Source organism: Chionomys nivalis, chromosome 12 (genome assembly GCF_950005125.1).
Source record: "Chionomys nivalis chromosome 12, mChiNiv1.1, whole genome shotgun sequence".
Lineage (NCBI taxonomy): Eukaryota > Metazoa > Chordata > Mammalia > Rodentia > Cricetidae > Chionomys > Chionomys nivalis.
In genome coordinates this window covers 25,536,863-25,551,363 of record NC_080097.1, presented here as the reverse complement: position 1 = coordinate 25,551,363, position 14,501 = coordinate 25,536,863, and the positions used below count along the sequence as shown (strand labels likewise).

At 34.6% G+C, this 14,501-nt stretch overlaps 1 protein-coding gene across 1 annotated transcript in view; it reads right to left on the bottom strand.

Moving 5' to 3' along the window:
• The window catches only part of LOC130885217 (60S ribosomal protein L7a-like), a 108,855-nt gene extending 97,278 nt beyond the window's left edge, over window positions 1-11,577 (bottom strand). Inside the window, exon 1 of the mRNA XM_057786659.1 lies at window positions 11,471-11,577. Coding sequence (XP_057642642.1) covers window positions 11,471-11,577 — 107 coding nt within the window. The remainder of the gene's footprint in view (window positions 1-11,470) is intronic.
• Window positions 11,578-14,501: the final 2,924 nt, after the last annotated feature.

The window sequence follows — 14,501 nt, the reverse complement described above, 5'->3', positions numbered from 1 at the left end:
TAATAGCCTTTTGCAGAAATATACCACATTTTCTTTGCCAATTTTTTCATGTAATGTAATCCATCATATAAACAAACTGCACAAAAACATATACACATACACAATCATCTCAACATATGCTGAAAAATTCTTTGACAAATACAAACAACACCACTTCAAGATACAAGTCTTGGAGTGATCATGGATACAAGGGACAAACCCAATCATTAAAATATATATATACATCTACCCAATTGTCATCATCAAATTAAAATGAAAGTGTTGTGGGATATTTAATCACACTCTGAAACTCTGATACTGTTAATAAACTTATCAAATCAGAAGGTGAAGCCAGATACGGCTTGAAAGGAACTAGTCATAAGAAGAAGCCAGGATCCAGGAATAAAGAAAAAGAGATGCACAGGAAGGAGTAGAGGACTTAGATTAACAGTTTGCTTGTTTGTTTGGAACTTGTGTACAGAGACCTTCTCTAGCTGACCTCTTGCCAAGAAAGAAGTCTCCTGGTTGTTTTTTGGCTCCTCTGATATAGCAGATTTTGAAGCCAACATTTGATTTCTAAGTTTATTAGTAAATAGAAAGATAGGATCTATTCCTGCTAATTGATGAAGTCTCAGTTTTCCTTTTAAATTCTAAAACTCAGAGACCTTTTCCACAAAAGTTTTAATTTTTTTTTTTTTACTCAGTTTATGTGATAAAATGATCCATTCTAAGGTAATTTCTCCCCTCTGCATTAAAACACCTATAGGGGAATGCAAAGAGGGTAATTTGACTAAAAGGCAGTTAAGATTTGGATCCACACAATCCACTTGGAATCTGTAATTTCTCTTCCACCAAAGCCAACTAACTCTTTCAGCTCCAGCTGATCATTTCATGGGACTGTTTACATTCTTGTCAACATTTAAGGTTTGGTTTAAATTAATTAGTTCATTGGGTTTTATTCCAATAGTGGGCTGTAGTCATTAAGAGTCTGCAATCAATCTCTCCTAATTCATACTTTTTGGGGTCTAATGTTTTGTAGATCTATTTTATACCATAAAAAATTGATATAACCTCTTCCTCATAATTTTTTTCAGAAGCAATTTGCAATCCCCCAAAAGACAAAAGTTTCTTTTCGTCTTCAAACTTTCTAAATTAATAATATATGAATAGGCTAGTTAAATGATATCCATGCAATAGTAAACTATAGATTGAGGAACTTGGTTATTTATTATTTTTTCAATGACTGACTTACCAGATATTGGCACAGGGTATAGTATGGCTAGGCTGAGAGAGGAAATGGTAAGACAGGAGGAAACAGGAAATCAGTCTCTTTTTGGCTGGAAAGTGGAGATGTAAGGTGGCTGTGTTTTGCACATTTGTCTTTCTATCTCTCAGCATTTTCCCCAATGTCTGACTCTGACCTTTTATTATTAAGACCTATGAGAACTCATGCTACAACCACTGTTGCAAGACTCTATTCCAGCCACTTATGCCACACACACCGGGACTCTTCATACGAACTCTTAAGGGTACCTTTGCACTCAGGAATCATTGAGAAATTAGCAGATTTGATGAGACACCTACGAACTTTTTAAGGATATAGTTAATTACTATTTAAGAATGAAAGATCTTGCCCACATTAAGAATGGGAAGGATCACAATGCAGGATGTTAGGACTCTGTAGTGCTTGGCTTAAACAGGTGACTTAAAAATGGAAAAAAATAAATGAAGAGACATCTGATTTACCTATGACTGATATAATGTAAATTATAATTACTAACAGTTTAGTAATTCATATTTTATCCTTAAAAAACTGGCTTGATAACTGTGCCAAATACAAAAAATTGGTTGATAAGCTACAAGCTTTAGAAAGACTTCCTATTGTTAAGATACAATTCTTTGATAGATCTACTAATGAAAACAAGAAAAATACTGTTAACAGGTACTGTGTTTCCATTTCTTGGCTGCCCAGACACAAGTAATCACAAAAAAAGGATACTAATTACAAGTGTTTGGCCAATGTCTCAGGCATGTTCCTAGCTAGTTCTTATATCTTAAATTATCCCATTTCTGTTAATATATTAATTGAATTTTTAACTTTTGAAGATTCTAACTCAAAATACAAAAGGGTGATTAGACCTTTAAAGGTAATATCAAAACCGTACATGAATGGATTAGAAATATAGTTGATATTGGATCCTACGATTATTATCATACTTTGAGAGAAGTCATTCTCAGAAATTTTAAGAAAAATCAAAATTGCAGATATAATTATAGTAAATAATGTCATTTGAAAAGGGATTGTAGCAAAGGAGTTGATGGAAGGAAAGTTTTTTCAAGTGATAGTACATCCATAAGGCCCCAGGCTTCTGGAGTATGTAGATGGTATGGCAAAAGTGAGCATTGAGCTAATGGATTCAGATGGGCAGGAAAGGAAACCCACTGCCATCAGAAATGCCTTAAGGGCCTCTTACAGGCCCCAACATCAAATTTGCTTCAATTACTCACTGCCAGCATTAGAGAAACTCATCCACAGAGCAATTAAAAGACTTAATAATACACTTTTCTGGATGTGATTAAGGAAGAACAACTTCAGTAGATACCATAAAAATTTCTGGAGAGACCAAAAAGCAAAGAATTTGGCAAAGTGCTATATATGATCAAAGACCAAAACTAAAAATACAAATAATTGGCATTGAAATTGTAGGTTTATTAGATACAGATATAACAATAATTTCACAAAAATCTTGTAAATATTAAACTTCTAGAGATTAAAACTTTATCTCAGGTTAAAAAAAAGTACAAAATATATTAAATGTAAAGGGCCAGAAGGGGAGTGTGACTGACTTAACGAAGAATTTATGGAGATGTGATTTGTTGCAGCAATGGAAAACACAGAATAATATTATTCCAATATAGAAAAGAATCCATAAAATAAAAAATAATTTAAGGTATTTATTTATTTATTTATTTTTGGATACTATGTTCTGCCTGCATTGCATACATGCCAGAAAAGGGCACCATATCTCAATACAGATGGTTGTGAACTACAAAGTGTTTACTGGGAATTGAACTCAGGACCTCTGGAAGAACACCCAGTGTTCTTAACCTCTGAGCCAATTCTTCAGCCCTCATGAGCAAAATATTAAAAGGTGTTATCAAGCATAGCCACAGATCATTCATGTTGTGTATAAATAAGGCACAACAGCTTTTGGGTTAGAAGGTACCTTTAAAATGGTTAACTTACAAACTTTTGTGGGTGTAAAACCACCCTTTGATATTAGAAAAATTGCAAGAACTTGAACAGCTTATACAGGAACACTTAAATATTCAAAATATTGAGGAATCTACTAGTCCTTGGAATTCTCCTGTATTTGTCATCAAAAAGAAATTTGGAAAATGGAGAATGGTAACTGATCAGAGAGCTATTAATAATGTGATTCAGCCAAAGGGCTCTTTAAAGTCTGGGATTCTCTTGCCTTCATTTTTCACCAAAGGGATGATCTATTATAGTCATTGACTTAAAGACTGTTTTTTTAAACTATCCTTACAAGAGAAGGATAGTAAAATACTTGCCTTCACAGTGACACAATAATTCTCAACCTGGTAGAAGATAGCAGTAGAGATTCTGCCACAATGAATGTTAAACAGTTCTAACATGCATCAATATTTTGCACATTAGCCAATAGCAAAATGCATAAAGGCTCTCTCATTCTATACGTTAACATTATATAGATGATATCTTACTGTCTGGTTCAGATGCAATGTCCTTAAAATAAATGTTTGATGAAGTAAAGAGAATATTTATTTATTGGGAATTACAAATTGCTCCTAGAAAACAATGAAGAGTAGAGTCTGTTAATTACCTATATTATAGATAAGTTTATAGAAAATTTAATCACAGAAAGTACAAATCAAGAGAGATCAATTTTGAACCCATAATGGTTTTCAAACTTGCTAGGAAATATTAACTGGCTATGACCATCAATTGAATTAACTATTTAAGAGCTAAATAATTTATTTCAAACCTTACAAGGTGATAAGAATATAAATAGTGAGGTCTAGCTAGAGCAATAAGGTACCTAAAGGAAACTAAGGAAATATAAATCAGAAATGAAGAAGTCATGGTACCATTATTTGCAGATGATATGAATGTATACATAAGTCACCATATTGGAGAAGGTATGAGAAAAGGAAAAATCTCCCATGCTCATGGATCTCTAGGATCAACTTAGGAAAGATAACCATCTTACCAAAAGCGATCTAAAGATTTACTGTATTCCCCATTAAAAAAAAAAAAAACTCAACACAATCATTTACATACCTTGAAAGAACAATTCTCAACATCATATGAAAAATGAAAACAAAACAGGATATTTAAAACAATCCTGTATAATAAAAGATCTTCCAGAGGTACTCAAGTTCTAGCCTAAGATAGAGTAAGGAAAACTGCATGGTATTAATATAAAAACAGTTGGGTCAATGGAATCAAATCAAAGGCTCACCTGTAAATCCACACACTAATGAACACCTGATTATCAATAAAGAAGCTAAAGTTATATAATGGAAAAGAACACATATTCAACAAATGGTGCTGGAATTACTGAATATCAATATGTGGAAGTAGATCTAAACGTATCATCCTGAACAAAACTCAAGTCCAAGTGGATCAAAGTCTTCAACATAAATCCAGATACACTGAACCACAAGGGAAAAAATGGTAAATAGCCTTGAATGCACTGGAACAGGAGACCACTTTCTGAATAGGACACCAATAGTGCAGACACTGAGATCAACACTTAATAAATAGTAATTCATAAAACTGAAGAGTTTCTGTAAGGCAAAGGAGGCAATCAATAGGAAAAAGTGACAGCCTACAAAATAAGAAAATATTTTCACCAACCTCTCATCTCACTGAAGGTTAATTTCCAAAATATGTAAATAATTCAAGAAACTAGACATCAACAACCAAATATCCAATTAAAAAGCGGTACAGATCTAAACAGAATTCTCAACAGAAGAAACTCAAATGGCACAAACCATTTATAGTACTGTTCAATATCCTAGACTTCAGGGAAATATAAATCAAAACTACCTGGAGATTCAATCTTACACTTGTCAGAATGGCTAAGATCAAAATAAAGCAAATAAAAAGAAAAAAATCTTGGTTTCCTATAGATAATATTAACTACTTTATTTAGCAACTTTACTTTGTAGCCCTGGTATTATTATTTTGAACTAAAGTAAGTATAAGGAAATCATGGTCATAAGTATATTGATATTAATTCATATTATTTTAATAAGCAATGTTTTTTTTACTGAAAACTATAGATTTCCCTGTAAAGAGATATTCTACAATACAAATAAGAAAACAAAGTGACTTCATATTCATCTTTTAACAAAATTTATTTATTGCTACTTTGGGAATTTCACATCATTGACCCTAATTTCACTAATTTTCTTGTCCTTCCATATCTTTCTTTAATTCTTGCAACATTCTCCCCAAAAGAAAAAACAAAGAGACATACAAGCTACCAAAAATGATAATTTACTGACTGTTGTTCTATTTTAATACTTGCTGGAAATTCATAAACAATTTTAACTTTTACATTTTATTGAAGGTGAATTAATATCACAACAATAAACATTAGATACAATGATTTCTCATTTATGGCACGAAATGAACATCTTTAACTGTACGAATGTTCATTTTTTATCATCAATGATTTTAAAGCATTAGAGGAAAAAATAATCTTACATAACTTGGCAGATAATCTAGCTATTGGAATCTAAATTACTAGTTTAATCCTTCTAAGCACTGAGCATTGCTGAAGTACTGCTCAATTTGTAATAGTAATCATCCATACCCACAATTTTTCACACTATTTGCCATCATGAAGTCTTACTTAAAGAGTTAATCAGTTAAACACTTAAATGATCCGTGTTTTCTTTAATTTTTATCAGTAAAAAGTATGTCAACCCATTGGGTGACGTATTTTCCCATGATCACATGTCCCTAATTTACTTTAATGAATGGATGCTGTTACATTTTTGAAGAATTGAATGTATTTAAGTATACCATATTCTCATTTAAGTGAGCACATTTTTGAAAAACGCCAGATGCTTTAACTACTGACATTTAATAGGATAATCCTTTTAGGATGAAATTATATATTTCAATTATCTCACAAAATAATTGAGCTAGTCTTGTAGGACCCAGGGTGGCTTGGTATACACCTGCCAAGATAGGCCCTTTAGACAAACAAAAATGTACACTTGAGTCTTAGTTTACCCTAAGAAAATACCTGGTTACAAGAAAGACAACGAACTGAGTCCAGCCATGCTCCACCCAGAAACAGACCATCCAAAGGCAATTCTTAAATTTCCAACCATTGTAGATAGGATCATGTGCCAGTACACACCCATTGCTTTTTAACAGGACATCTTAGACCAATGTCAGGCAATCAGGCGTCTTGAATCTTAGAAACCCCTCACCACTACCTTTCCTGTTATAAAAGCTTCAGCTCAACTGAATTCAGGGCTCTCCAATCATGCCAATATGTTAAGTACCCAGGGAGTCCCAGTCTGTGATCTTGTGAAAGAATAAAGGCACTTTGCTTTCATATACAGGACTTGGTCTCCTTGGGGGAACTCTGTGAATCTGAGTATAGAAATCTTACTTCATTTTTGTGAAGTTAATGCATTGTTCATATCACACAAACACTCACACACACACACACACACACAGAGAAAGAAATCAAGAGAGAGAGAGAGAGAGAGCGCACATTTCTATGCATCCAATTGAAATTAATAGATAAATAAATAATAAAGGAAAATATAGATCTTTGTATAAAGGATGTTGTTTGAATTATCTATTCTTATTGAAATTATAGACCTTCAAATCTTGCATCAGTAACACTATAGAAGTCACAAAGATTCTCCATATACTCATGTTTATTATACTAGTAGATTAGCATAGGCAAATGTGAACATAAGCAAAATATAGCATAGACATATATTTCTGTGGGCAACATGGAAAAATTAGTTATTGAAATGATTACATAGATGTATTTCAAAATCAAATTTTTGGTCTTTATAATACAGATTCTAAAGAAATTTGATGGAGAGCTATTGTTTCCTAATTATTATTATTTTTTTTTACTTTTTGAACAAAACAAGTGCTTCCACTTCTTTGCTAAAAAATTAAAAATTATAAGGGATACTCCTCAGATTAAGAATGCTGAGTGAATGAAAGTGAAATGCTTTCTAATGTTTGAGACATAGCAAGTGACCATGCCTCCACTTATTCACCATTAAGTCTCTACAAACCCAATATTTATCTTCAGTCTATTCTTTCTTTTTTCTTTTTCTTTCTGTTTATTCTTTTATCCTTAAATCAAGAGAGACTTTATTATTCAAAGCTGTCATTTCTAAGTTTCAAAGCTGTTTCAGAAAAAGTTAGTTAAGCATAAACTGCTGATAAATTCCATAAACCAAACCATAGGATAAGAACAGAGAAAAATAGACATTTTTAAAGAACAAAACATATGATCTAATAGTGAAAAAGCTGCTACTGTAAATTGTTGAAAAACACTTTGCAATAAAAATCGACATGTTTATTCTGAACAAATCAGATATTGGTTGGATTAAATGAAGAGGATACATGATCAGCAAAATTGTAAATACAAAAAAATATAAAATAAGAAGAAATATTTATTAATGAAAAAGGATTTAAAAGGCCATGCAAGTTCCTAGAAATTAGATAATAATATGTAAAATAAAATTGGCCAGTGGTTAATGTTAATCTTTTAAATAGGGACTAGAAGGTAAGCTTAGTATTTGAATAAAAGTTATATATAAGACTGAAAAACAAATGTGCTACTCTCAGATAAGGACTCCCACTCTGTGCACCTAAAGATCGATTCCAAATGGATCAATGAACACAACATAAGACCAGATACTCTGAATCTACTAAAGGAGAAAAAGGAAGTACACTTCCACTGATATGCACTGGAAATGGCATTTTGACCAGTATCCCAGCAGTGAAAGTTTCAAGACCAACAACTGATAAATGGGAAATCATGGAACTAAAAAGCTTCTGAACAAGATAACAGCACAGAAGTAGAGTAGCAATGTACAGAATGAGAAAAAGAAAATCTTGATATTTTTTTTTCCATTGATGTCAGGAAACTCATAAATATCTTAGAAGTATACCAGGCTATGGTTTTTACTCTTTGCCTCCATCCAGAACTTAGAGTTATGATGCTATTGCTTAGGACATCACTGATTTTATATTGGAACCACAAGTCTTTGAAAAGTCAAGACATTAGAGACCTGGCAGCTTCATATTTACCAGTGGGAGCCTAGGCTGTTTGGATGCTCACCTTACTAGACCCGGAAGGAGGTGGGAGATCCTTGGACTTCCCACAGGGCAGGAAACCCTGACTGCTCTTCGGGCTGATGAGGGAGGGGGAGTTGGTTGGGGCACAGGGAGGGAAATGGGAGGCGGTGGCAGGGAGGAGGCAGAAATCTTTAATAAATAAATAAATAAATGAATAAATAAATAAATAAAAGAAAAAAGAAGACACAAACCAAGAGAGAAAAGAAATTGTCAGTTGTTCCTAGCTGTGTAACCTATAAGGTCCACTTAAAACTGTCCTGTGAAGATACAACTACTGGTGGAACAGTAGTACTAATATTACTGAAGCAACCAAATACTCTTGATTATATTTAATGACCGTTCCACTTGTATTAATCCATTGTTGACATGAATAATAGGGAAGTATAACTAGATCATAGACCATTGAAAATGACCTACTATCATTATTTGAATAAACTGAGGAGCCTATCCTGCAACTAGCTCTTGTAGACCAGGCTGGTCTCGAACTCACAGAGATCTGCCTGCCTCTGCCTCCGGAGTGCTGGGATTAAAGGCGTGCACCACCAATGCCCAACTAAACTGACAGAGTATTAAATTGACTCCTAATGACTCATTGTAATACATAAGAACAGTAAATTTTCAAACTCTTATCAGAGATATTTCTCTTTCAGTCTATAGAAATTAATATGGAGAATCATAACTAGAAAAAGTACAGAAAATAAAAGATTGGGGGGTGGTACTAAGGCTTAATTCTACATCTATATCACATTCCTTCCCATAGAAGAGGTATGAAAGAATTGTAGGAGAAAAAAATTACAAAAAGGAGAAAAATTACAAAAAAAAATTTCTGGACATGACAGTTGTACCAATAAACTCTTAACAATTTTGGCATAATACACAAGACTACAAGCTCAGAGACAACTCGCAGTCTGAAGAGTAGAGATGGTCAAGAAATCACAAACTTAGCTGTGGAGACTTTTGCAATTAGTGGCTGCTGGGTGAGAAAAAGTAAATTTTGTTCAGATCAGTGGCCCTTGAGTGCCTGTCCTTGTTAAAATGGATTGCCTTACACACATGAGTATATATTATCAAAAATATGTAGACTCAGTGAATAAAAGAAAATAAGAGTAGCAAGAAATACAAGAGCTTTGGATAGGAAGGCATGAGGAGGACTTAACTATAACACCTATGTTTATATGCAACTCTAAAGTAATAAAATATTTAAGGATCATCAATATTTGAAACAATGAAGGGCAGACCAGATAGATATGTGCACTAAAGTGATTGCCACCAAAGCCCATGGACTTCAGTTAAATCCATTCATCAGTGAAAGCAAAGAACAAACTCCCCAAAGTTGGTCTCTGACCTCCAGAGGTGTGCTATGGCAATTGTCCTCGCTCATATACATATATCTATACAAGTTCACTTCCAAAACACAAATGCACACAATAAATAAATAATTTTGAAAGGATACAAATAAAACTATAATTTGTAGCAATGTCAATATGATTCACACAATTTTAGTTTTTAACTTTCAGAATTATATCAAGTCTCATGTATACGTACTGCCAAACCAGAGAAAACATGCACTGTTCATCCTTAAGTAAATGCTTTCAATGTGTTAGATTTTGCTAAACCAATAAAAGCAATTAGTTTAATGTTTGAATTTAGCAAGAACTTTGTGCAAACTAAACAAGTTTATAATGTTGTAGTGTCATTAAGAAAAGGAACACTTTGAAAAATACTACAAAAGTAGAAATATTAATATTTTACCACATATGGAAACTTGCTAGCAGTCACTTCATTGGAGGAAGTCAGAACAGGAACTCAAGGGGCTGAACCTGGAGCCAGTAGCTGGCTGAGAGTTTATGGAGTCAAGTTGGTACTGGCTTGCTTCTCTTGGCTTGCTCAACCTGCTTCTTATAGAAACAGGACAACCAGACCAGGGATGGCATCATCCACCATGGGATTAACCTTCCCACATTGATCACCAATTGAGAAAATGCCTTACAGCTGGATCTCATGGAGACATTTCCGCAACTAAAGCTTCTTCCTTTCTGTGGTTGCTAGCTTTGTTAAGTCTATACAAACAACGAGCCAGTACAACTGACACCCTGCCAACTTGACACATAAACACACCACTATTGAGCTACAACTTTTCCTCTCTTATTCATCCACAGGATCTCACATTAAAATTGTTGGGCCAAAATTATCTCAGGACCTGTACCTTGAGGCCTGTAGTACAGAGAAAAGCCTGGCTCAAGTTTGAGACAGCAAAATCTAGGTAGAAGCCACTCCAGCCAGAGAAAGGGCTTGACTGTCTTTCATTGGTTCTTCAGGAAGGAACCAGGGCACTGTCACAATCTGAACAAAGCAAAGCAAACTCCAAGGGTATAAATAACTCAATGGGTAGTTATCTGGATTCACTCATGATCTTCTGAATTCCTCCAAAAGGTTCGTGTCATTTCTCTAGTTCTTCCCTCTGCAGCACCCATAACTTGTCTTTCAGGCTTTGGCTGCCTCCACTCCACTGGGGCTACCATTCTCTGTGTTCCTTTGCTGCAACTAGGCTGCACTTCCACCAATAACCTAGCGGAGGCACTCTTCATGGTGTCAATCCTCAATTTATTTGCATAACCCCTTCCATCCTGAGCCTGCAACTGCTACTGAGGCTGCATCTTTTTGCCAGTGGCCTCTCTTGGGGTCTCACAGTTCCAAGATTAACTGCATTCCTTTCATGAGTGTAAGATCAGTACCATCTCGGTGACGCTTACACATTGTCGAGTTCAGCTATTGTTCAGTTCAGGTGCCTCTGGAACAGAGATTCGTTGTGCTCTCAGAAAATATTTCCAAGATTTCACATTAGTGATGTTATTCTACCTTTAAATGCCACGGATTTCTTAGCTCCAGCTGATCAAGGATCCCAGCAAAGCAAAGTTTTCTTTTTGTAGCTCTGGTACCTAGTTCATCATAGCTGATTTTTCAGCCGCCGCTACGCCGAACCACAGAATCATAATACAAACAAACAAATGCCCTTGTAGGGACTTATAACTTCCCTCTGAAATGTCACAGGTCAGGTTTCCATCTCTGAAATACTCTCAATATTCTTACCTTTCAAACTCCTTCATAACATCCCAGAACTTTTGAAGCTCAATGACTCTTCTAGCCCGAAATTCCAAAGTCTTTCCACAATCTTCCACAAATTTGGCCAGGTCCATTACAGCAATACCCCACTGCTGGTACTAACTTCTGGCTTAGGGTTTCTATTACTGTGAAGAGACAGCATGGCTACGTCAACCCTTAAAAAGTAAAAAAGTTAATAGTGGTGGCTCTCTTACAGTTCAGAGGTTTAATCCATTGTCGGCATGGGAATGAAGACAGCATCTAGGAAGGCATGGTGCTAAAGAAGGAGTTACGAGTTCTTACACCTTAACAGGGAAGCAACAGAGAGTAGTTCATCTGATTGAGCACAGCCTGAGCATACATGAGACTTCACAGTATGCCTCCATATTGTCACACCTCCTCCAACGAGACCACATCTACTTAAATAAGACAACACCAACTAAAAGTGTCATTCACTTAGGGAGTAATTTTCATTCGAATGAACAGTTTCTAAATGTATGAAATAATAGTATTTGGATGACTTTTTTTTACCACAATATAAGTTTTTTCTTGTGAGAATTGAATACATATATTAAATGAGTTATGTTCATATATCTAACTCCCTTTTTGTTTATTTTCAAAGCCCACTGATTCAAAATTGTATTGTCCAAATAATCTTCTATGGGAAAGCAGCTCCTGGATCTTTATCTATACTAGGTAGTTATGAACCCTGTTATCTTACAGTAATAAAGAAAACTAACTTTTCCCCTCCTAGAAATTATCAGTTTTCAGTAGTCCCTTATTCAAAGATTGAATGTCAAGTCAATCCCCTGTTCCATATTGAGATTGTACAAGTCATTGAGATTGTGTAAGTCCACATTGTAGTAACTCTTGTGAGTTCAAATGTGCAACTGCCTCATTGGATGAAAAAATAATATTTCTCTATGGTCATTTTTACACATGGTTTTTACAATGTTTCTTTCTCCTCTACCATAACAACCACTGAACATTGTTGTATATGATATGATATAAATGACCTATTTGGGTCTGACCATTACAAATCTCATATTCATGAGTAGTAGTTGGTTTCTGAGTTTATCACTATACGTGGAAAGAAGCTTCCCTGATAAAGCAAATTAAGAAATGTTCTAATTTATTGTATAGCATTAATCCATTCAGAGTTGGCTTATTAAAATGTCCATATAGCAGAATAACAGCAAATGCTTTTCCCTAGAATCTATGACCTATCAAACCATAGGTCCCTGGTCCTACCAATAGTTTCAATTATGGCTTTCAGAATATGAGGTTAACCATAAATTCAACAATGAATCATTTGTTCACTTCCAAAACATTCATGCAACCATTGCACCAATGTCCTTATCTTTTAGATCAGGCATCACTGTAGATAACAGGTTTAGTTGTGTAATATTGTGATTACTTTTCTTCCCTGTGGTACACATAGCACCTTCCAGTATTAGTTAGCAGTCAAAGCTGTGAATTGAGTATTAGGTAATTCACCCATGTTCTGTGACTCATGTATACAATGAGATTCTTAAGGGTCGAATCCCAAGACTCTCTTCAGGGTTCAGAATAGAAGCAACAGCAAAGAAAAATGACTTTTTCCTCTAGCTATCTGAGGGCAAAGAAACAAACTCTCTCACACGTCCTTTTCCAAATCACTCACTTTACTTTTCTGTCTCAATTCTATTTCTCCTGTCCTACTTCTAATTCTTCCTAGCTTCTTTTCCTTGCTTCTAGCCTAAAATCTCTTCCTCTTATAGGATCCTTGAGCAATAAAAAATTATAAGAGGTACCTCTAATTGGTCAAAAGCACATTCCTAAGGTAAGCGGTAGGGAATCAAGCAATTGTGATGGCAACACAAGGTTCAAGGTCACAGGAATGAGACCATCACCAGATGGAGGGACACACTGTCCAGTAACAAACTTTGAAACATAGGTCTATTTGTAAATAGAATTGGCAAGCAAAGAATTAACATACTTTTCTTAGGTTACTTAGGGTAGTTACCTGGCTAGACTTCTTTGACTCTGTGCATAGCTGTAAAGTTTTAAACTTTTGATCTAATTACAAAAAGCCTTTAATCTTGTTTGAACTTGCTTTGAGGTGAAAGTGAGCTAATTGTATGCAAAAGAAACATAACAAGCTTTTAAACGTCTACAAACCTTGTAGGACAAAGAGGTCTAGTTATGAATCATGGCCCAGTATATACTCTATATACCAATACTTTATACCTAAATGAAAAGTCATTTTTCTGACCACTCACCAATATTTCTGCCCATAATATTTAAATATAATCATGAGATTGCATGAAAATACATGGTAATGGGCAAACATCATAGTTGTTATTGCACAGGTGAAATTACAGGTGAAAGCAACAGTTTTCTGAGTCAGTGGTCTACAAGCCTTGATGACAGAATACCCCATGAGGCAATACTTCCTCTAGTGGGTTGACATCTATTTATCAATTGCTATAAGCTGCAATTACATCATGGCCTGCGATAGCTCCTGACAACTGCTCCTGACATGTATGCATTCTCTTCAGGAATCAGGTCTTGCTAAAAGATTTTGGGGGATTACCAAGGGCAATGGTTATAGCCTGTAATGATTGGTGAGAGGTTAATGAATCCATTCCCACAGGCCAACAACTCTAAAACAGGTAACCCAATGATAGCAATGGGTTTATTTATTTAGTTAGCCTAGAGTGTTTAGTAGGGGAGCTTTTGGCTCATTACAGGGTAGCTATTAAAATTCTGACTCTGTATTATCTCACTCACTATGATAAAGAATCATCTTTATAAGAAACTTTCTTTGTTTTTCTTTTGTTTTTCCATTCAACTTTTTATTAACGTCATTTTCTGGAACTAAGAGTAGCAAAACATTAATTTTAACAGATAACCATCATAATTTTTGTTTCATTTTATTATAAAGTAAAGGCACGTTTCACAAGTTCTTTTTTCTTTTTTCTGATATGGTTATTTACATAGGTGTTCCTCTTACTTCAAAGGAAAGGATACCATGTCA